The following is a 24736-nucleotide window of genomic DNA, read 5'->3' as shown; positions in this document are numbered from 1 at the left end:
AGGGAGCGTCCCAAACCAAGGAAGGCACATTTCTCACGCTGGGGGAATTAACCATAAATATAAACCCTCAGTCCAGCATCCTCAGATGCCACAGGTAGATGTGCAAAATTCGTCATTGCCCAATTACATTTTCTGATGGAACTTTTCTTTTATAATTGGCTTTTTAATTTCCACAGCTTCCACATAAAAATCATGGAGCCTCTTTTCTGGCATGAAAGCGTGCACCACTGGTTCGTAAGCCTTGTTCTACCATTAACCAGTTGTTTCTGAAACTTGGTGCTAATCCTTCCCCTCTAGCTCTGCTTCCTCAGTGAGTGACCTGAGAGCGCCAACCTCCAGTGACTCACCCTCCTTTTCAAATTCAGGCAAATCCAAGGTGCCAGCAATCCTCAGATTCCTCCCCTCCCCCTTCCCGCCTTCCTCCTCCCCCTCCACTCCTGGATTATTGGTAGCAGCCTTCAAGCTGTCAGTTGTAGGTGTGACTGGTTGAAAGCAATCTGAAGGAGGCTTTCAAACCCTGAGGACCTGTGAACACCGGGTGCCCACCTGGTGTTCACAGGTGAGAAGTTTTACCTTTGTTTGTAAACTTCATTCCAACTGTTCTTTTAAGGCCATTTTCTTCCACGGAGTCAGTAATCTTTTCTTTCCCTTAAAAAGCACTTAGAATACAATAATAATCCCCTTGCCTAACTCCAATGTATTAATTTGTAAGCATAAAGGAAATGACATGCAAAAAATTTTAATATAAATTATTTCCATTCGTTTTCTTCCTATTTTGCAGTTGATCTCTTTATAGAAAATAATACATATTTTCTAAATTACTTTAGAATAGTTAATGACTATTAAAATATATTTTCTTGACTATATGCAACTTCTGATAAATGATGTCTAGACAAAAGATAATGTAAACTGTTATCAATTAACATGTCTAGTTTAGGCAGACTTCAACCAAGTACTGAGCGGCACTGGACACAGGCTGGCAGAGGAACTTAACTCCATCAACAGGTAAGTTCCAGAGACAGAATTTCAGTCATCAAACCACTCTGATAAATGCACAACATTGTTAGCACGACTGATTGAGAAGCGACTGGAGAGAACTTAAAGTTTTATTTTCCCCTCTTTTGGATTTGCTTGTTGCTACCTGAACTCTGATCTGAATACTTTCTTCAAAAAAGAGAAGGCCAGGATGAGAGGAACCCACAGGTCCACAGGACGGGGCAGAGCCCTGCAGGTCCCAGCAGGCCTCCACACACCCCGGCTGGAGCCCCGAGCCAGTGATGCCGGTTCCCAGAGAGACTTTCCCAGTGACTGAGTTAGTTCCCATCACTACCGTCCATTTGTCATAAGTGAAAAAATATCCATTATATTATGAAAAGATTCTGTTAGCCCGCATTTGCTAATTATGATTGAGACCAGAAACACACAGACTTTCAAAGAAACAATCGCGGGCGAACATCTGTAAATAATTTCCCTTCGTCTTTGTTGTTCTGCTACTCACGGCAAATCTTCCAATCTGGAGGCTTCGTGTCTTGGATCCAGCAGATCGTAACCACACTCGTTGTAGATTTCCAAGTAGGAAATGTGTGTTGTGTATATTTTGCTGCTATCCTGATTGGAAAAGGGAAAGACATTATTGAATGACTATAAATAACAATTGGACCTGGAGAAAGAAGAACATATTCATCATCACGGTGCCTCACATTTTCTTTCCTTGTCACGCCCACTTTATATGGTTTACATTTTCAGTCCGTGACACTCTCAAGCTGCCAGTTACCATCCGCATGGAGCTTTCTTTTTAATGGCCAACACCCATGATTACAAGTAACTTCGGTCTGTTATTTTTATTGGTCCCACATTATATATAAAAAACCAATCTACACTTAAAATGAGCCAACTTGGTTGCAGAACTGTGTAACACACCACGTTGCACTTGCTAGAGCCTCCCGCAAAAGGTTACTAAGAAAAAAAAACAGTCTTACATTGTATGAATAGTCTCTGCATAAGAGAACACAGATTATTACTTTGGTTCAAAAACTTCAGTAGCAAATAGTTTCCATCATCTATATCCATCTATCTATTACTTTTCTGGGATCAAAAATTTCTGATAACATAGGTAGATGATAGCAAAGTCAAGCCTGGGGGATGCTAGATGGTTTAGAGCAGTCAGTGACACCGACGATTCTCTATCTGCACATTGTTTACTGGGTTAATTTTCCCGAATCAGAGACTTTCGGCTGCTGGTTAGAGAAAGCGTTTTCTGTGGCTGTGGCCGGGTACATCAACATCATGAGGCTGAGAGTCAGCCAGGCTTCACCCCGTGCGGCTGCAGACAGCCAGGACCTGCTCCCTCTGAGCTCAGACGCCGCGGGAACGCTTTTCAGTTCCTGAGACAATTCCAAGATCTGTTTTCCAGGCCAAATATCAGATAATTCTTTCGGAGCCTTCCCAACACCAATGCTTCCACTGATGCAAAGAGTACCCCGGCCCTCATAAGAAAAGAGTGTGTTTGGGTCTCGTGGCAGGAAGCCTGGCTAGGTCAAGGGGACAGTGACGCGGGTGACCCTTCTGACTGATTTTTACCATCACACAGCCACTCATTAAATAGGTTTCACTCACAGGGTGAGAGAACCAGGGCCTGGAGGCCAGGGAGAGAACAGTGGCTTACAAATCAAAAGCTGAACTCCTCAGCCAACCAGCTGTGAGCCCAATAATCGGACCCCAGGAAAGCGAGGAAATGAGATACGAAAGCCTGATGTGTTCTTTAGTTTAACATCAATAATTCTTTTGTCCCCAAATGGCTCAGATTACCCAAATGAAGATGTTACCACCTCATGACAATAAAATGATACATGAAAAATTAAGGCAACGTCCAGCCAATGCATGACTGTAACAGAGACACTTCAAGCTACAGCAGAAATGCTGCATGTCGCGGTCCTTGGACGGTGATGACATGGGCTGAATCCCTGCTAAGCACGGGTCTCTCAGCCGGATGCTGGAGGCCTCGCTGCTGTGAGGGACTCCAGTGCTTACCCTGACAAATGGCCTGTCCAGTGCATCAAGGTCCTGGCTTAGGGACGGGAGCATCTCAACATAATTGTTTGGCTGTGGTTTGGCTCAGCACGGGTATCAGAGACTGTGACTCTTAGGCTAATCTAGTGTTTCCCAAAATATTCCGTGAACTGCTCTGGGAAAAAAGTGTCCCATGGTAAACAGAGATATATATTATCTTTTGCTTCTCTCTAGAAGAGTCTCAGAGCATGAGAAAAAAATAAGGGACCCTTCAGTAACATTGCTGCTTAAATTAACATTAAAAACACGTATCTGAACATAGCCCCAAGATTATGGTCTGAACTTCAGCATACAGTCTGAGTTCTCACCATCAGACAGGTCTGGGTTTGAAGACTGAATCTTCTGTTTGCAATCAAGTGAGCCCGCAGCTCTTTCCCTCAGTTGTTTTACTGTGATAGTAAATCAGGGAATAATAATTCTAATCTTGGGGTCTCATGACAGAGAAATAAGACTATTTACAACTCTACCAAAAATATGTAAGGCCCGTAACAGTTCCCGAGAATCACTGCTGCTGCCTCATCCCTGCCACTGATGTTCTTTTAAATCATAGGTGCAGAGGCCTCCAAACAGAGAACTAAGTATGTGAGTATAAAGGAAAAGGAAATGAAAAGCAAGAAGAGCAGCCAACTTGTATGCTGAGTCTTCGGTGGAAAAATTTTCTTCTTCCAGAAATGAGAATAAATCTTAAGAAGTCAGGAAAACAGCAGGCCCGCTGCCCTGAGAGGAGGAGGATGGAGCCTTTGGCTCCTCCGGCTCCTGCGTTTTCTGGCCTTTTATTGGAGCGCGCACTGCAAGCCCGCCGGGCTGTGTGGCAGGCTACCTTTCCTCCGCACTCCTGTCCAAAGCCTGGGCTGCGGACTGTAATGTCTCACACATGTTTCCTGCAGACAGCCTTCGCTCCGGTCCCAAAACAAGTATGTGCCTCATAGCACTCAAAATAATAATAATTATAATAAGCCATGATTTCTAAAATAAATGGAATAAATCTTCTCTTACAATTAGTGAAAATGCTTGTGTCACAATCACATGCATTCTGGGACCAGGACGCATGAAGCTCTTAGTTTATCTTGACATAAAGCTTTGCAGAGTCAGTTATTTAAGAATTTGAGAGGTGGTCTGCATTTCTCAGCAGCACCATGTGGACAAGCTTCACAATGTGCTTTAAATTGCCTGACCAGGCATAGTGGTATAGTGACTATGTTGTGTCCCATCGGGGAAATCTGTCCATTTAAAAAGAGCTGTCCCGGCCATAAATTAGTCCCGTGGGCTTTCTCTAGGGCCAGGTGTGATTTGGGCTCATTTAGAGTGAAATGGGGTTTATAGGAATGTCAACGACAAACAGATCTAAAACAATGAACCTAACAGATGGTAAGGACTCGGGAGGCGCTTAGAGTTTTTAGAGCTGTACTTGGGTAACCATAGAGGAAATTTTAAAAGAGACAGAAAGTATTTTCCATTAGGGGAGGATTTGTTTATTCTGTTTAACTTAATCAGGAAAATTGGCTTCATTTGTTCCGAGAGTTGCAAAGGGTTGCAAACCGGGCCAGGATCATTTGGCCAAACGCATATGCATGAATGTTAACAGCTGTGGTAATAACTATCGCATACTGAGCACATGCATGAGCCAGGGGCTGGACGGTACCGTTAAGGATGGTCTGTTCAGCTCCTCGGAGCAGCCCCACAGGCCTGAGGCACAGAGGAACCGCCCCAGGCCACACGCTGCCAGGAGGACACCTCAGGACCAGGCCAACCTGCACCCCGGGATCTTCCCAAGACAATGGGGTTCCCATGTTTGGCCACGGAAATAAACTCTATCTGAAATCATATTCTTAGTTTGGGAACAAAACAAATAAGTCATCTTGGAACTACGTGAGTAATCGAAAAGAAGGCGAGCTCTGGCTCCTGAACGGACACTATCCTCAGCCTTTTCTCTTCAACAGTTTCCAGCGTGCAGAGCTGGCGAGCTTGAGCGAGTGAGAGATGAGCTGAACTAATGGGTAATTGCTACTTTATGGATGACAATTAGAATTATGCAGATCTCAGCGATTTCTTCTCCTCTCTGCAACTGGAAATGCAAATAGGATACAGTACAGAAACTTTGGAGGGGTTGTTACACTGACCTAGTTGAGACATTTGTTACACAGAATTCGTATCACCAAGAAATCGCTGAATCCAGAAGGGATGTGACAGCTCCTCTGAGGACAGCTCAGTCTCTCCTTTCAGCAAGGGAAAGAAATGAAACCTCCAGAAGTTAAGTGACTTATTATAGAGGAATTTTTAAAAACACATATCCAATAAAAGAAAGCTATAGAGGTAGTGTACATAGTACCAAAAAGCACAGCATTTGGCTGGACAGCTGGGGATGGAGCTCAAGATCAGCTATTCATAAGATGCAGAAGCAGAGAAAAATATGTAAGTGGAGGCTCAGTCCCCCAGCCACAAAACAGACATGTAGGTTGCCAGTTGCATTAGGTGTGGTATTGACTAAGGATAAAGCAATGGCTGCTTGGAGAGCTAAATAAATGACGCACAATATAGACAGAAAGCTCCTTCTTCTATAACACTCCTTGCAGTGAAATTTGTCCTCTGGTAAACTGGCTTCTATTAAAGTGTGGGAAGGCAATGATCATCCTATTCTATTTAGCACTGCAGTTGTTGAAAGAAAGGTCCATTTTGGCAAAAGGATATCCCTTGGTTTCTTAGGGTGGAATACAAGGTATTGGTTGCTAAGAGGTGTTGTCTACTCTTTTAAGCCCTGTGGGAGGACCAGAAGGAACTCCCCTTGAGCTTTTGCTGAAGCAGCAGCCCTGATTTCCACCTCTCCAGCAAAACCTTAACCTTTCCTTAAATGTAAAGGTTAGAGTTAAGACAGGGTGATACCTTCTCATTTAGATGCCAGATAATAGGATGTCACAGTAAGTTTCTTGTCCACGGTAAATTTCTGAATATTATCATACAAAATGAACTGAGTCTCGTACCTTCTGCAACTGTTGGAAAATGTAGGACAGCGTCCTTGGGATGATCCCTCTGTCGCTATAGCGCTCGGCTCCACCCGTGATAGTGAAGGTCTTGCCACTTCCTGTCTGCCCGTAGGCAAAGACGGTACCGTTGTACCCTGCCAGGACACTGCAAAGCAGGAATGGCAAACTTTTAATACTGAAATTGCTATGTGCATTTGCACGAGACGGCTCCTATTGTAATGTTAATCTTGTGAAATGCTACTGGAATGACGCTAATGGGAAATTCTACAGAGATATTTAAGTATGCGCGTGCCTACCTATCCAGAATTTATGTTTTAATCTAAGAATATTCATGCATTGAAACTTTCCTCCTAAAAAGGACACGTGGCTCAAATGGAGTCCAGTCGTCTCAAATATTTTCTATGTCAGTATATTGGCGTTGAATCAGAGTATGTTAAAAAATGAGTCTTGGAAAACAATACCCCCAGTGTGACCAGCTGTTCACCTGACACCTGGTATGTCACCTGTGAATGTGCACAGTGGCTGTCGTTTCTGAGCACACAGGCACACACTGTGTGTGCTGCTATGGAACCTGTCACGTAATTCCATACTTAATTCTCAGCACCAACTGGAACTCTGCTGCTCTCTTTCCTTGGAATGACTTTCTGGTAAGACTCTGTGGCCATTAGTGTTCTGCAGCTCTGCAGAACAGCCCTCTGTGTGACGGTGGTCCAGGGACCCTGAACACGCCCGGCTGTTGCAGGCCACCACCTGGGGCACATGCTTCTGATGATGTGCATGACATGATGCAGACTTTTTTCAAGCGTGGGTCTTTTATCTGTGGTACACAGAATAGTAAACTCTTGCAGCTTTTCTCACTTTCCTCCTTTCTTTTGGTTACAAGTGGCTCTTGATCTGCAAGATGTTTTCATCAAGCTAGCTCTGGTGATGTCAGCTAATGGTACCCACATTGCAACTGGTTTTTAGATGCAAAGATCACTCTTTACTGTTCACACTGGGCTTTCTGCTGTACTGCTGCCACTGAGATCCTGTGCACAATTCTCTCTAGGCCTCACGATGCTCTCATGCCTACATGTTGAGTGGTGTATCACCATAATTCCGTCTCAAAATACGCATTTTGCCTACAGCTCATTCTGAAGTGGTCAGCAAAGACCTCAGCATCTTATACAGGCAGAAAACTACAAAAATATCTTTAGCTACAAAGGAATACATCCTGTCACCAGTAAGGAGCTGCTGTCAGTGCTGCAGACTCAAAGGACTTAGTAAGAAAGAGAAAAAATACATTGCTACTGTGTGGTTTAATGTTCTCCTTTTGAGAATTTTCATCTCTTCATGTGTCTACACATGGTGACAGTGCACTGTTGAAATGCTCAGCTTGTTAGGATGCTCGAGCTACCATAATGCTCTTAGGTAAGAGATTATAGAATCTTTTTCCCCAATAGAATTTGTCACCAATTAAACACAAATGTCCCATTAGCAAAATGATTTGGAAATGCAATATTTCTTGGCCATAAATGCTCTAAATAAATGAAGTCTACAACTTTAAGTATCAGATCATGAACACTGTATTGATTCTTGACAGAAAACAAAGACTATACGCACAAGTTAACATTTTCATTTTGACACAGTGTAGCCAGGAAAGTGAATAATGTATCATGTCCCCTTGGTGCCGGCTGATGGTTACATCTACCTTGTTACACTTAACTCTTCTCACTGCTGGCGATCCTGCACATGTGCCTTTAATATGTGCTTCCCCTCCCCTCATGTGCTATGGGGACAGAAAAGCAGAGGGTATAGTTTAAAGGACCCTGTGCAAAGCAAAAAGGATACAGATACTCCGATGGCTATTTATTATACTGCTACAATAAAAATTTAATAAAGTAATGACCGTGGGCAAATTCTGTCTCTAGTTTCTTTGTCTAGAAACCTCCTCTCTCCAGTCTTCTGTTTACTCTTCATTGGGCCCTAGACGTTTTCATGTGCTTCCAGTGTCATCTATGCTTAGAAAGTACACAGACTAAAAATAAAAGAGAAAGAACTGGCATGTAAAATTTTTAAAAAATTTACTCCTCCACGGGAACAATGACATCAGTGGCAAAAATGGTCAAAATCAAATTTTTTCAGAACTTGGGAAGTCATCCAAAGGTGCAAAACAATCCAAGGATTGCTTAAGAAAACAGCTGAAACACTGCAGGAATAGGGAGTTTTGTGATGTTTTAGCTTGAAAATTCCCAGCCCTCTTTCCACAGATCTATGACAGCCTTGAAAATTAATAGCCTTGGATCCACAGGAGCTGTAGAAACCAGCAGCCTATCTGTCATATAAGAGCAACACAAGTTTGGAGCTCCCCAAAAAGCCCCATTACCAGAGAAATGCCAGTCTCTGGCCTCCCTGGGAGCCCCCTGGAAAAGTTTCATTCCAAGCACAGAGGGCTCTGTGCTTGGCTCACACCTCGCTTGAGCGAGCAGCCTTATTTCCAGGGTGTTTGTTGAAAATAATCAGTGGCAAGTGTTTAACATCACAGCGTCCTGTGAGGTGAACAAGCAGTGAGGTAAATAGGAATGTGGCCACGTGCTTCAAAATCTGTGGAATGAGTTGTCTGTAAGGTGATCTGAGAGGCTGCGATATATTCCTTGGACTCTAGAAGGCCACACATTTGTTCCTGGGCATGTACGTGCATGTCCAGATAAGGCTTCAGAAGTACATTTTACCTTACTTCTGGTTGGCCTTGAGATTGCACAAGCAGAAACTGTGAGGCAGGGCAGATATTGAGGCTGAAGGTGTGTCACACACAAGGAGACCTCATTGGTGTGAGGTCGGAGACTGACAGATGCATGACGCATAAGGACATCTGTCTGGTGAATTAGCTGAGCGCTAAGCTAGAGGATAAGAGATTTCAGAGGCTGTATGGAACAAGGATATGAGGCAAACAAGACGGTGACGAAAATTTAAAAGAAAAATCTATAGACTAAAATGTCAGTAAGAGGTTTAGAAAAATCACTAACACATTCCGATGCAGACTTTACAGAATTAGCCCAGAACGGCTGCTACAGACACAAGCAGTAAGGTAACAGCAGTGGTAGACAGTCCTGGGAGGAGGAAACCTGGCTTCCAGGGCTGCTACAGCTGAGAACTGAAAATGCCAGCTTGTAAATAATTAGAAGACACACACGAAGAAAACATTCCCATATACATGAAATAAAAGGGTAAACAGAAACAGTCCTTACAGCAGCACAGCTGTTGTTTTCCTATGCAAAGGATCTGAATGAGCTAATACAGATGTGTTCAAGGAACAAAAGGAAAGCATGGTCAGAGTTAAATTACACAGAATTAGGCATATCAATACAATGATAGAAATTATTTATAAGGAGCCAAATAGAAATTCTGGGGTCAAACACTAAAACATCCAAAATTAAAACAGAACATTTGAGTTGGCAGAAGCAGCAGTGAACTCGACGATAGTTTAAGTCAGGTTATCAAGTCTGAGGAAGGGAAAAAAAAAAGAACAGAGAAAAATGAAGAGAGACCTCAGAGACCAACATGCACGTAAGGGGAGTCCTAGAGGAGAGGGGAGGGAACACTTAAAGGAACGTCACAGACAACTTCTTGAATTTGATGAAAACATTAATCCAAATATCCAAGAAGTTCAGTGAATTCAAAATAAAACAGGAAGACATCTACATGCAGACACATCAGGATCAAACTGTCTACAGACGCGGAATCTTGAAAGGAGCGAGAGAGAAGCAACTGATGAGATACACACACACACTAGGAAGTAGGGAGCGAGATCTTTCGTACATGGGCCAGGGGTCAAGATACGGAGGAAAGGCGTGGAGAGGAGAGGAAGGAGTGAAGGAAGGAGTCAGGGTATGTCATGTGCACGCACCTGCTCTACACAAGGCATGCAAACACTACGAACTGTAAACACGCACTAATGTGCAGCAGGGAAAAAGTAAGACACCGCGCGCCAGGTAGCTCCTGCCACAGGTAAGGCTTTAGCCCAAGTAAATTTTATTAGAAAAAAAAGAAACATAAGTACTCCTCATAGACTCAAAACTGGATTTCTCCTCTGTAGAGGCCGGAGGTAACAGATAACACACTCAGAATGCTGCAAGAAAGAAACTGGACTGGATAGCTTGCTTGGCAGAAGGGGATGAACTTCTAAAATTTCTATTTTAATTTCTCATCAGATTGTCCATTATGCGGTGTAGAAATACACTTATTTTTGTGCATTGATCTTGTAACCTGCAAGCTTATTGAGTTTATGTATAACTTTTAATAGTGCCACAGGATTCTGTGATAATCACACACACACACATACACACACACACACACACACACACACACACACACGCACATTCAGATGTATGCCTCATAATCTGTTTCCATTCACAGTTCCTGACTTTGTAACTCCCCTCCCAAGACAGGCCACAGGACTAGAATTTCTCTTTTCAAAGGTAAGTCACAGAGACTCTCATTGGTCACAAGCACATTCTCTGACCTACCCTGTGATAGACGATGAGCCCCATTTCAGGAGGGTCTTCCCCACCTCACAGGTGGGGATGCTGAAGAATCTGAACAGACACACCTTCCTGGGTTTACCCATCCGGTCCGTTGCCATCAGACCACACTCGTTCCTTCCAGTCAGTTCCCCACGGGTACTCATGCTTCAGTGATGCCTAACAGTGAAGTCTCCATGAAAACCCGTAAGGAGCTGGGCCTAGTGACACAGCCTGTAATCCCAGCACTCTGGGAGGCTGAGGCAGGAGAACTGCAAGTTCATGCCTGACCTCAGTAACTTAGTGAGACTTGTCTCAAAATTTTACACAATTAAAAATGGGCTGGGGATGTGGTAGCTAGTGTGATGGCCTTAGGTTTGATCCCTGCTACACAGAATAAACAGAGTCCTAAAGGACAGGGCTCAGAGAGGCTCTGGACATGGACAGCAGGGAAAGTTCCCACTCATTCTGCGAGGCCTGCTGCTGTGGCTTTATCTGTACCTCTTGTAATATGCTTTACTGTAAGCCAGCATGTGTTTCCTTGCAGCCTATGAATCTCTTAATCAAACCAGAGAATCGTGGGAGCCATAATTTATAGCTGTTTGGTTGGAAGCATAGCTAAGACCATAGGAGGCTTGTAATCAGCATTCTAAAGAGAGTGCAGGGGAGCAGTCTTGGGGGGCTGAGCTGTCACCCTTTGGAATCTGACACCAGCTCCAGGTCAATGGCCTCAGAACTGTGTTGGATGCCAGGAGACCCAGCTGTTCCCCACGCTGCAGAGTTAACTGTCTTGGTATCCGGCAGCAGAAGTGATCTATGCTGTGAGTGTATAGTAAGAAAAACTGAATTGGGCTCAGTTTTCCCCTCTAGACTATCAGAGGTGCCTCAGGATTTTCCACATACACAAACACATCCTGTGCAAATAGGACAGTTCAACCTCTTTCTTCCTAATCTGAATGTTTTTTATTTCCTTTCCTTGCCTAAATTCACTGATTACTTTGCTAGCAACAAATTATCTCAGGCTTTATCTAGGAATTCTTAATTCTTCACTTATTATCACAGGATAATCTTGCCTATTATAGAACAGACTGGTGGTGAGATCTTACATAAAGACAGCCCTAAGGAATCCTATTAGAAGCACTGGGGTTTAGCGGGGCTGCAGAGTGTCTGATTTAATATTGTTAAAATGATGATGTTCATGGATGGCGTGCAGCTCAGTGTGGCATCATGCTTAGTGCACGTGAAACCTCAGGTTTAATCCCTAGCCCCAAACAGAATGGAGAAAGATGGCAATACTTCCCAAATAGCTCTCCATTTTTCCAAATCTTATCAAAATTTGAGGCGCTTCTTGGCAGAAGGTGATATATTTCTCCTAACATTTATATGGGAATTCAATGGCCACATCTTGAGAAAGAAAAACAAAAGTGAAAGATTCACATTTCCCAGTTACCAAACCTGTTATAAAAGCTAGAATATTTGAAACAGTAGGACAATGGCATAGGGACAGGCTGACGGGTCAGTGGAACAGAGCTCAGAGTCCAGAACTAATCCTTATGTTTATAATCAGCTCATTTTCAACAAGACTGTGAAAGCTACTTCATAGGTAAAAGTTTTTAAAAACAATGTTCAAACAAATGCTAAAACTTCACACGTAGAAGAATGAAGCGGTACCCCCTACCTCATATCATGTACAAAAGATAATTCAAAATGAATCATAAGCTAAGTATTGATACCTAAGAAAGCCTAAAAAATCAAACCATAGGAATAAATTCTTCATGATGCTGGATTAGGCAACTGGTTTCCAGACATAAAGCTAAGAATGCAAGTAGCTAACGAAAAAATAAATTAGACTTAATCAAAATTTAAAACTTTTGTGTTTCAAAGGACACAGCAGAGTGAAACCAACCAGCCATGAAACGGGACAGAGTTTGCAAGGCGTCTGGAAAGAGACTTGACATCGTGTCCCTAATCCATGATATATAAAAAGCTCCTACAACCCAACAAGGACAAAACAACTCAGCTAAAAAGGGGGCAGAGGACTCATGTAGACATTTGTATTTCTGATTTTGATGGATGGACAACAAAATGGGTCACGTCCATTCCACGGGATGTAACTTGGCAATGTAGAGGAAGGGGCCACTCACAGGCTATACACCGTAAAACTACTTATATGAGATGCCTACAAGAGGTAAATCCCATCAAGATAGAGAACAGATTCGTGGCTGATGTGGCCTGGGAGGGAAACGGGAACAACTGGGAACGGGGAGGGGCCTGGGCTTCTTTTTGGAAGCTTTCATAAAAACGTTCTGATATTGGGGGCTGGGGATTTAGCTCAGCGGCATAAGCAGGCGGTCGTGAGTTCGATCCCGGGTACTGATAAAAAAAAAATTCTGGTATTAAATATTGGTTATTGATGGTTGCATATCTGCACTAAAAACTATTAAACTACATGATTTAAAAGATAAAATTTTTGGTATGTAAAATGTATGTTAACAAAATTACTGTAAAAATAAAATGGCAAAAACGAACCCATAGTAAATGGAGGGTAATTAGATGTTGATACCTTTTTTCTGTAATATTTTTAAAAGGTTTTAGAAGGAGAGAATGGTAATTAATAGAAGAAATGAAACCCAAGTGAAAAACTTTGGCAACGAAACATGGAATGGACCTTTTTGGTGATAAACATTTCTGAACTTCTTAAAATCAACAACATAGGCTGCTGCTGAAAGCCTCTTAGCTAGAGACAGTCCTGACATGTAAATGTAACACTCCTTATAAATCTAGACTTGGATGATCAAGTTAAATTTCCACTGTAGAAATCCTCTCCTTCCTTTAGTGAAATGCATTTGCCTTAGGAGTTTAAACTATAAGGCTAAGATATTTTGTCAGTTCTTATCTTTTAATATTTGTGTGAATAAAAACAAAACTGAAGCTTCTACCCTCTGGGGGATTATAAACTGGTATATTATTCTACACACGTCATATTTCTATGCTTGATAAAAAAGTACAGATCATTTTTCAATTTAGTTTTTCATTTTTATTAGCCTGTATGTGTTTAACTAGACTGAGCTGAAGACTGTCTGGAAGTATCTGCATGAAATGAGATATTTTGATCTCTCTAAACAAGCAGCTTTGAAGCATCTGTTATGTCAAAGTAACCAACACAAAATTATTACTGAAATGACCATTTAGTTCACAAAGTAAAACAACAACAACAAAAATTAACTGTAGACTCTCAAATTTGCAGAGCTGGCATAGCTGGAAAAAAAAAAAAAAAACAGGATCATGAATTTTAAAACTGGTGTCATCAGAAGTCTTCTGACGGTTTTTCACTCACAGAAGAGAGTTCCCTCTAAGGAATTTCTGGAAAACAGACTCAGGGCCAGGCTGCAGTGGACAGTCAGGGAGGGCTGACTTCACTGTGGAGGGGAGAGGGGCAGGTGAGGTGGCACCTGAAAAACGGTATCTTTGATTAAGAATCAAAAGAAAATGCATATTTCTGTTTTATAAACTGTTTATAGAGATGAAATAGGTTACTCAGAAAACACAGAACAAATGATTAGTAGTAAGAGCAAATTTTTCAAGCTAATAAATGACACTACATCTATGCTTAACTTGAATATGAATCTTTGCTTAATCTCAGTAAGAACCATCTCGGACGCAATGTCACGTAAGTCTGTATTTTAAAGCATAACTCCCCCCGCCTCTGCGCTCACAGTTGAGTGGCAGAAACTCGCTTATTTTGGAACTCTCGGCACAGTTCATTTCGGTCCGCTGCCGTCCTCTCCCTAAAATAAAGTCCCACAGTCCTCGAGAGCATCCAAGGCAGCAATTTGGTGCAAGCTGCTGTCTTTTTTAGAGGAACACGGGGAGTGAATCAACTGGTCACCTCAGGGCATCTTTGTGTGCGTAATTTTGGCAGCCTGAAGTTTTAACAGGCATTGGAACCCCGAAAAACAGAGATCTCTACTCAACTTTGCCATGTCTAAAAGTAACTGCCCCTTAGTGAAGCCAAAGGCACACGCAACTGTAGCATTTCCAGGAAGCTTTGCTCACGGATGTGCCCTGGGCAGTGAAAGAGAGATGAGAAAACCAAGGGAGGCAGGCCTAGGTTCCGGGGACGTGGGCGAGCTGGGGACTCTGAGGACAGATCGCCCTCTTGCTTTCTTAATCTCCCCTCTCCCCACTCAGCTGTGGCCCCGGGGTGTAGCAGCAGGGGTGCGGAGCACCAGCTCGGGCCTGGTGGATCAGTGCCTGCAGCCCGGCCTGTCTGTAACAGCCACTGTGCCCAGAGAGGGGTGACACGCTGGTTCCAGCAGGGCAGCAGAGAGTGGATTTTGAGAAGGAGGAGGTGAAAGAGGAGGAGGGGGGAAGGGGGAGGAGGAGGGGGACAGATTTGTTTGCTGGGGTCCCTGCCCCACAGCTGCCAGCTGTCACACCGGTGCCTTTGGCAGGAACCCTGGCTGGTGGGAGCCTGGGTTCCAGTAGGGAAGGCCCTCATTTCTGCAGTGCTCTCTTCAAGAATCTGGGCGAACCCACTTAGACGAGGCAGCAAGTCCTCTGTTCTTTAAGCTGGGTTCTCTAACGTGCAACCCAAACAGCCGCAACTTAAAGTTTTAGGGCCATGTGAGAGACATCTCTCTGTAGTCCCTTGGTGCCCACAGGGCACTCAGGCTGGCGCAGAAAGGCCACCTGCGTGGGTAGACCTCAGGGTGAGGCGCGTCTTCTCAGCTTGCTTCAGTCCCAGTGCTCCCCACGTCTCTGATACGTGGCTGCTGCCCAGAGGCGTGTTTTCCCGCCTAGACGTGCAGGCAGGGCAGCTTTGCCATGCGGTGACCTGGCGCCAAGTCACAACATACTTCTCGTGGATGCCAGCGCTCCTGGTGCCCAGCCATCCCTGTGGACCACGGGGAACCCCTGCCTCCTGGAGGTGCGCAGCGCAGAGGTCCTGCCACAAGGGATGTTGACTTCTCTCTTAGACACCGTCCTTTTAAAGGCTCTTTCTGGCATGATCCGGACTGGGTCATTTCCAGCCTCACCTCTAAGACACACGGATGTAACTCTAAATCCTGGTGAGAAATAAACTGAGTTACACTGAACTATTTGGGGGTTAAGGAATATCCAATGTAAGCGTATCCAGATTGGAAAAAATGTACAGATTTGTGAGTAAAATAAAGCTACAAATAAATACAGGCCAGGTGGTCACTCTTCCTCGCAGGATCATCAGTCAGAGGTTCCTATAAGCACCTGAGGGCGGTGCACTAACTCCTGGACAAGGGTCACAAACAAGAGGCTCCCGGGCCAGGTTCAGCGCTGTGGTTTTGGACAGAACTCATTTTTAAAAAAATTCACTCTGAACGCTCAGCCCCCAGGACTTGGGTGCCCCTTTTAAGCACAGTGGTCACCGCTGCCCTTGGCCCTCGTTGATCAGCTTCAGGTTATGAGTCGCTTGCCCGGGGGACGGGATGGGCTTCTCTCCCATCACTGCTCTCACTTAAGCTTTACGGCATGACAGGAGGACATGAAAACTGGGTGCTTCCTTCTAGAGCAGTCACTGCCGCACAAAGGAGCCCCCTGACGCAGCTAAGAGAGGGGACCCATGGGAGCCTTCCCCACTCTGATTCTTAGAGCTCTGCCCACAGTCTTGTTCCATCCACTTCACAAACTTCCCAAGAGGCAAACCCATCACGGGCGTGTGATCCAAACAGGCTCTCATGAAAGAAAGATTTTAAGCTCGCGAAGCAGTTTCCCAGCCGTAAGTGTGTGGGCCGCATCCAGGCCGGTGTGCTCTCTAAGTGAGGCTGTTTATTTCCCAAGTTCCTGAAGAGACCATTTTGTTTTAATATTAATAATAAGCAGCTTAAATCTGAAAACATAACAGCAATGCACGAAACTTCAATAGAAGAAAATGACCACCTCTGAACACAGTCCAGTCCAGAAATATGTTTCGGTTTGAAGTCCAGCAAACAGTATTAAAAAGCAAAGGCTTCATTTTTGTCTTATTTATATTATGAAAAATGCATTTACCATAGCATTTCTGACAGATATTTTTCCCATGATCCCTGAGAACAAATACTTAGATCCATTAAATATGTAATCATTTTCAGATGACTGTTGAAACAGGCAGCTAAAAGGAAACAACAAAGCCTTATACAATCAAGTGGGAAAATTCATTGCCTACAGAAATTTATCTGGGCAGAATCTTGCATAAAATATGAACTGATTACTTAGATTTCTTTGTACAAAAAAAGCAGAAAGTACTTTTTTCTAGTTGTAACACTGAGTTCTGTATTGATAAACTGGTCGGCCATGTTTCTTCAGCACCCATTGCATTATGGGAAGCCTGCTGTACACTGTGTATGAATTTTTAGGGTGGTGGTGGGGACCTTATTCCCAAGAAACCTGAAGTGCAAGATGAAACAAAGTAATTACCAAGATAAGGATCTTTAAATATATGAGAATGTACATCTATGCCAGGTATATAATCTTAACCTATCACAAGAAACCAAAATGGCTTATTTATCAATGTGTTTAGAAAGTGGTGAGGAATTTATAGACAGGCTTCTGAGGACTTCTCCTGAGAAAGGCCAAATTTGAAAAACTACTTTCCAAGGACTCTGTCCTTTCTGTTACAAGCGTGAAGGCAGCTGGGAGCTCCAACATCTGACTTGGCAGAAAAGGAAATCCAGGAATCCAGGGTAAGATGCTTTGAAGTGATGGTACAAAGGGGCCACGTGGGGAGCGGCTGTCTGAGGGTTCTGAAGGAGAGTGGAGCCGCAGCATGGCAAGGGAGGGACACAGGCTGCCCTCCTTGTGGAGCACGCCAAGAGAGGCAGGAGAAAGGATATTTAAGGTGTTAGCAAAACATGAGAAATGTTCTCTACTACTCTTTAAAGATCCTTGAAAGTCTAAACACAAGTTGCCTTTTGGGTATCTTCAAAAGTGATGCTGCACCCAGAATGGGCCATGCATCAGTTACTTTTCTTGTTGCTGAGACAAAATACCCAAAACCCAAAGTTAAAGGAAGAATGGTTTAATTGTTCCACAGTTGGTAGAGGCTTCATAGTTCACAGTTGGCTGGCTCCAAGGCAGGGTGGCATGGCAGGGGAGCCTTGCAGAGGAGAAACAGCTCACGGAAGGCAGACAGCAGCAAGGACAGGGCTGAGATCGTTTTCCTGCCCCTTATAGCATGTCCAGGCTACCTCCCCTACAGATGGGGAGTATTCACACGCAGGGTGAGGCACCATGGACCCCACCTCGAACTATGCCAAACCCATCCATGACCAACTGGAGTATGCACACACTGCCTTGGTTACTTTTCTCTTCTTGCTGAGGCAAACTACCTGACACCCAAAGTTAAAGGAGGAAAGGTTTATTTAGCTCAGAGTTTGTGGAGGTTTCCATCCACAAGCAGCTGGCACCAAAGCAGGGTAGCATGGAAGAGGGGCAATAGCTCATGGTGATGGAAGACAGCAAAGACAGAACCAAAAGAGAGGAGCAAGCCTTTTTCCTCCCTTACATGGTACGCAGGCTACCAGCCCTAGGGTGGGTCCTCTACACCCGAGGGTCACTTAACTAAGGCCCTAAACTTCTCAGTTCGACACAATGTATCAACCATTGCAAACACCCTGATCCCAGTGGCTCATGCTCTAGACCCACCCACCTCTGAAAAGCCCCACCTATGTCTGCATGAGGCTTTGGGTGGTGATGGGGGACATCTAGACACAACTCGTAACAAGCTACACAGAACTCTAGTTTATACGGAGGTCCCAAACTTTTTCTCCCTGAACTGCCAGTCTCATTTACTAAGTAAACTTCTGCCCTGACTTCAATTTTGGGTGAAATGGAAGACATTGTGCACGTTCTTGGGAAAATTTAAGCACACTCTGATTCTCACAGATGACAATCCAGGGGAGACACTGTCCTTCAGGATACAAAGATAAACGTACACCTTATGAAGGTGTCCATCATTCTTCACGGTGGCCTTGGCTACATCACAGACACACAATGGTCTATATGAATAACTTGAAAAAATTAGACCCCACTAAATGAGAGATCCAAATAAAAAATGGGCAAGAGAAATGAACAGACCCTTCACAGAAGACGTGTGGGCGGTCCATACGCACAGGAAGCAATGCTTAACATTTTTGGCCACTCAAGAAATCTCAGTGTCGGCAAATTAAAGCAACACTGAGATTCTAGCTTACCCCAGAAAAAAAGGCCATTACCAAGAAATCAAATAGTAACAAGAAAGGCTGCAGGAAAAAAATCTTTCTACATTGTTGTGTACAATCAACAATGTTTACTAGTTTACACGATGGAATGTAAACTAGGACACTCGCTATTGAAATCAATATGGAGATTCCGCAGAAAATTAAAACTAGAAAGTCCATTCGACTCACTTATTTCCCTTCTAGGTATATTCCTGAAAGAGTTAAAGACAATGTGTGACAGTGGTACATGTATATCCATGTTTATAACGACACAAACACTGGCTAAATCTTAGAAACAGCTAATACATGTCTATCAGCAGATGAATGGATACAGAAAAACACAGTATGTACACACAATGGCGTACTGCTCTGCCAGAGAGAGAAATGGATGCACCTTGAGACCGTAAAGTTAAGTGAAATAAGCCAGACATACAAGCTTAAAGCTTGTACAGATCCTCTGACATGAGAAACCCAAAGTATAAATAAAGAGCAAAAAAAGGATAGACAATAGGAAGCAGACAAATCTTTGTCAGAGGGGTTGGGGATCAGCTGGTGGATGCAGACTGGGGCGGACAGTAAAGAAACAGCAAAGGAAAACAGGAAGTTAGATGTGCTATGTGCATGCGCCAGCCCCAACAAGGAACGCAAAGAGTAGGTACCACAGGCGAGTACTCATACGGAAAGCAGTCAGGCACAATTGTACACACATATTTTTCCTGCAGCATTTCAGTTTAATCAAGACTGAACTCATGATCTTTTTCTCTTAAGCAAATTGTAAAATTTCTTTTATTCCCCTTTATGGATGAGAAAGTTCAGTCTTAAGGAAGTTGACAAGATTACACCTAGTAAGTGGTTAGGTTGAATTCAAGGTCTGTTTTATTCCAAACTAATATTCTTTTTACTATCTGTTATGAATTAATCTACCTTTTTTTTACTAAAACAAAAGATACCTAATGAATGCATTCACTAAAACCTCAGCCAGTGAGGCAACCATCCCAAAGTTATTCTCCCCAGATTTTCAGAGGAAAAAAAATCATAAAAATCTTAGAAATTAAGTTTACTGAGTTTGATTTTTAAAAAAATGTGACAGCTACTCAGGAGGCCGTGCAGGAGGATCGTTCTGAGTTTGAGACCAGGCTAGGCTACAAAGTGAGCTCAAGGCCAGCCTGAACTGCACAGAGAGACTCTGTTTCAAAAACAAAAAAGTGACATCTAATCAGAATAAACAGACAGATCAATAACAGATTAAGTTATATCTATTTCAATATGCTTCCTTCCTTCTCATCTTAAAACCACACCCTCGTGGCCGACACACCGTGCAATAAGACCTTTCAGACAGGAGTGCAGTTCAGATGTACAGTACTTTCCTTCAGAGCGCCTGATTTTCATTCATCGTATAATAAAATCCCACAACACACAGCCTATAACATCTCACCAGCTGGGGCGGCTGAGGGGAGAACAGAAAATCAGCCACAACAGAAGTCCGCATCCGCTGTGCAGATAGCAGCAAAGCACGTGCCTTTGCCACTGACACGCTAACCACGGGGGTGACAGCACAGGACACGGGAAAGAGGAACTGGCTTTTCTAGGGTTTCTTGAAAAGGGAGGTGACACCAGGGGTTCAGGGGATAGCTGCTTGGAAAGTCAGACTTAGTACAGAGGACAAAAGAGTGCAGAGATGTCCCTCCATTTCCTTTAATGCCTGACATCTAAAAACTCTTCAGTCCCTTGTCTGGAACCCCAGGGGCACGGAGGGACTGCAGCATGTAATCAGTGGCCTAGCACAGCGACATAAAAAGTAAGATCGGCTTCTTAAAGGCTCCTCCAATCCAAAGGAGAAGCGAGGGCCGAGCTGCTTCCCACCACGCTCCCTGACCTCACAGTGAGCCCAGAACAACAGAGGGCTTCAACAACAGAGGCTGTAAAATTCCACACAAGCTGGTGGGCACAGCGTCACACACTTTTCTGGGCAGACAGCTGGGCATGTGGTCCTCAGCGCCCTGGAAACAGCACAGCCGTTGGGCACAGAATGGAAGGGGCCGGACCTGGCCAGGCCAGCGTCCCAGGCTCCTGTGAACGGTGGGAACTGGCTCTGGCGAGGGTGCACTGTCACAGCATTACTCCACTCAGGGCAGCGCTGCAGGACTCAGGGGCGCACACATCTGCAGTGCCAGAGAGGCAAGAGGCAGGCGGCAGGGCAATGCAGAACTGATGGCTGCAGGGTGCTGGTGGAAGGGAGCAGGGCAACTCGGGGGAAACCGAGGCCATGGCACGGGAAAGTCCCTGCCCCACTCTCCACTCCCTACCTCCGCTCCTCACGTGGACATTATCTCCAGTCGTCCCTTCTGGCGCCAGACCCTGGCCCTTCTCTCTCAAGTGAGTTCCAGAGCGCATTCTCTACTGTCTCCCAGAGATCTTGCTCCACGGATGAACAACTTGCTTGTATTTCTGCTTCTCCTTGTCTATGAATTGCTTTCTCCTTAGAAAAATGAGCAGGCTCAAGTCTTTTTCATGTGATCAGAAATACTTTGATTATACAAATGATCCATAAATTCATGGATATGTGCTCAGTAACACGTTTCCAATTATAGGTACAGTCAAGTCTCCCCGAACAGAGTGCCCTCCCCAGCCTTGAGCCTTTACCACTGTTAATCCAGACTTCAGAGTCAGCGTTATTCAGCCTGTGTTCCCTCTGGTGTAGCTGCCCTAGTGTACTCTGTCCTGTGTGGAGAGATTCTGTTTGTCCATGCTGCGATGAGAATGGTCACACCGATGGATCCACGTCAGCATTTTATTCCTGACAGTCTGTACCGCACCCCCAGCAGAAACGCACCATGCTGCGAGCCGGGGCCCTCCGCTCATGGCTGGAGCGCTCAGGGTTTCTCGTCTTGCAGACAGTGCTGGAAAGGACAGTGTTTCTCAGGGCGGTGCCTGGGGGCGAAGCTTCTGCTCTGTCCTCCTAGAAGTTTCTACTTAGCTGGTGCGGCAGATTTCCTTCTTCCTAGTCCCTCACTCCCTCCTGATGTCACCAAATTTTTATTTTGCCAGTTTAATGAGGGAAAGCAGCACCGTGTACTGTAAACTCTTACTTATCTATTAAATACTATTAAATATATTTTCATATCTTAGATTTCATGTGCACATTATGTATTCTTTCATATGTGTATTTTTTCTTCAGAGTTCCTTACATGGCCTTTGATTTACTTTGTAATGGATCAATGGATTATTTTTGTTATTAATTGTGAGGTTATTTCTATTATGAATACTGAAATGCTTCATATTTTCTCCCACATAGCAGATTCCTTTTTAAGTTTATCATGGCTTTTGCTGTTCAAAATTTCATCTGGGTGCAATCTAATTTTTATCCTTCATGTTTTTGCATTTTACATCTAATTTAAGTTTCTGTTCTCCAATGTCATAAATGTGTTGTCTCCATTTCCCTCTATTGCTTTACTTTTTATAATTACTCATTTAATTCCTGTTTAAGCTTTGTTAATGAGTTAGAATCAAACGCAGTTTTTGATCAGTGGATAGCTGATTTCTCTGGTACCATTTCTTAAATGATCAATTCACTTGAAATGTTACCTAAATTACAACCAAATTTTCATATCCAGTGGTACATGCATTCATGAATATACTTCTTTCCATGATTCTGGTCACAGACTGACTGGCAGAGAATCTCTCCATCAGGACAACATTGGACCTAACACTGAATTTGATTCAGTTCTTGTCCAATTCGGTTGACAACCAGAATTGTGTAAAGAATTAAGTTTGTGAACTGAGGAATCACTTGTACAATATGTGCGTGTGTGTTTCTGATATACTCATTCTGTCCTATTGATTTATTTGTCCACTAGAGCCAATACCACACTGTTTCAATTATCACAGAGTTATAATATAGTTCAAACTCTGGTAAGATGAGTCTACCCATCTTTGGTTCATCTACAAAACTGTCTTGGCCATTCTTGTGCATTTTCTTTTTGTTGTGAATTTCAAAATCAGTTTTGTCAAGTTCCAATTGCTTCTAATTAATTTAACCACAGAACTCATTTTTGAGAGATTAATGTTCAAAAGAACACACTTCCATGATATATTGGCTCAGTGGCCCCAAGATTTATTTTGTTTGGTCAGCACAATGTTGGTCCATTCATGTTTTTAAAAATGTCTGACACCTATCCGTGAGCCAAAAATAAATACAGAATGTGCAACAGGGTAAGCGTGTGTGGTGGGCTGGCTCCACCTTCCCACGGGCACCTACCGGGTCACACCAAGAGGTGACCCTGTTTCTGTTTACGCAGGCCCTCGGTCCAAGTTCTCTGGTTTCTGAACCCGGCCCATTTCCATCATTTATGCAGCCTGCCTGGATCCTACCCGGCCTTTGTCTCTGAAATCCTGCGCTATTACGACGTCATCTTACGTGGTCTTGTGTGTGTCCAATTCATTCTGTGTCTGCACTGCCATTATAATGATTTTTTGACACAAGTATAACTGATTATTGCTGTGGCTTAAATGATTTGGTGACTTCTGGCTGCTTTTAGGACAAGATCCAATTCTCTTTGCACACCCTAAGGGGCTTTTTTTTATAACCTGGAACAATTTCACGTATTATGTTGCATTATCTCCACATTACTCCTTCTCTAGCTGCTGGGCCTGTGCACAGTTCCCAGCGAGTGTCTGGCAGATCCCTTCCGACCCGAATCTAAGTCCTCCTCTGTAGGGAAGCCCAGTCTCCCCACCGCGCTGACTCACTCTCAGCCTTGGCCAGCTCCATTCTCTCGCTTCACAGTCATTTAATACCTGGATAATTCTGACACCTCTGGCCCTGGTTCCATGTTACCTGCTCTTTAACGCCCCCTCTGAATACAGCACCCCACTTCCTCTCACTCCACCTCTGCACATAAGTGACGGGGGCCTTCTTGTTTACTTGCTGCGGATGGCTGCATCTTTCTTGAGTGAGAAACTGGATGTTAATCAAGCCAGAGTCTCCTAAGACGCGGGCAGGGCGGCTGCAATCTGTGTTCATTCAGTGAAACCCGTGGGAGGGAGAGAAGAGTAGAGAGGAACGGAAGGCTTCATGGATCAATCATCGCCTCCCGACTTGGGATCTTAACTGCACAGAATTGTATTCATTATTTGAAACAACACAGTAAACAGGACCAAACAGCCACACTCTCAGGGAGAGGATGAAATTAACTGTGTCTCGTTTTTTAACAGTTCGTGTGGACACGATCGCGTGGCTGCTTCTCTGACAGAAGAACTATGTAGGGAAATCAAACTTCACCGTTTCCTCTCCGAACCTAACGTTAAGGTTTTTAAGTCTGTCTTGTAATCAATATATTTTTCATTTTCATTTCCAAAATACTAAAGGAGTTTGATGGAAATAAATGATAAAGAAATGTGAATAGTTCTTTTGTTATTAGTTATCCAGCAGTCTGTAAAGTTACATGCAGTGCTCCAGGATGCATGCCAAAGGATGCTCTTTGTCAAAAGACTGACATTCTTCCCATGTCCTGAAGACCAAACAGTTATGCCAGCTGTGGCCCAAACCAAAAAAAGTTATCTCACCAGGAAACCTAAACCCTAAAGTCACATTTATAGAGCATTCTTGAATCCTGATTGGTTCCATTTTGGCACTTTTAGCATCTGTCTAGCAGACATGTGTATATACATATAAAACACAGAATTCCAGTCATGTAACATTGAAGTTTCAAGTTTAAACACACAGGAAACTGAGAAGGTATGGTGTTCCTAATAACTTTAACTTATGTTCTTTGTATACGCTATACGTGGTAAGTGTAGACACTAAAAGTTTAAGCACTGATCTGAAACAGAAAAGAACACGTGTCCACTGCCCACAGTCTTCTCCTGCTTTAAACAGGCTCCTTTATTTTAAAAGAGCCACACGCTGATACAATCTGTTTTCCATACACATCATGAATACAGGAGCGTGGAATCGGCCCGTGTCACTTAAATA

At 43.7% G+C, this 24736-nt stretch overlaps 1 protein-coding gene and 2 long non-coding RNA genes across 6 annotated transcripts in view; 2 read left to right on the top strand and 1 right to left on the bottom strand.

Annotated features, from left to right (window-relative positions):
- The window catches only part of Kif6 (kinesin family member 6), a 301789-nt gene that overhangs the window by 228300 nt on the left and 48753 nt on the right, over positions 1 to 24736 (bottom strand). For all 4 annotated transcript variants that reach the window (XM_063238936.1, XM_003473663.5, XM_013156868.3 and 1 more), the window contains 2 exons: positions 6048 to 6195; positions 1499 to 1608 (listed from right to left, as the gene is read on the bottom strand). In XM_063238936.1, coding sequence (XP_063095006.1) covers positions 1499 to 1608; positions 6048 to 6195 — 258 coding nt within the window. The remainder of the gene's footprint in view (positions 1 to 1498; positions 1609 to 6047; positions 6196 to 24736) is intronic.
- LOC134473701 (uncharacterized) lies at positions 854 to 4067 on the top strand. The gene is made up of 2 exons (XR_010044090.1): positions 854 to 1005; positions 3620 to 4067. It is a non-coding gene; the product is annotated as an uncharacterized LOC134473701 (long non-coding RNA).
- On the top strand, positions 20795 to 24164 carry LOC134473695 (uncharacterized). Its single transcript, XR_010044084.1, has 2 exons — positions 20795 to 21138; positions 23977 to 24164. It is a non-coding gene; the product is annotated as an uncharacterized LOC134473695 (long non-coding RNA).

This window comes from Cavia porcellus, unplaced genomic scaffold (assembly GCF_034190915.1).
Source record: "Cavia porcellus strain 051 isolate PalLab524CR breed Dunkin Hartley unplaced genomic scaffold, mCavPor4.1 scaffold_28, whole genome shotgun sequence".
Lineage (NCBI taxonomy): Eukaryota > Metazoa > Chordata > Mammalia > Rodentia > Caviidae > Cavia > Cavia porcellus.
This window is presented reverse-complemented; position numbering and strand designations above follow the sequence as displayed.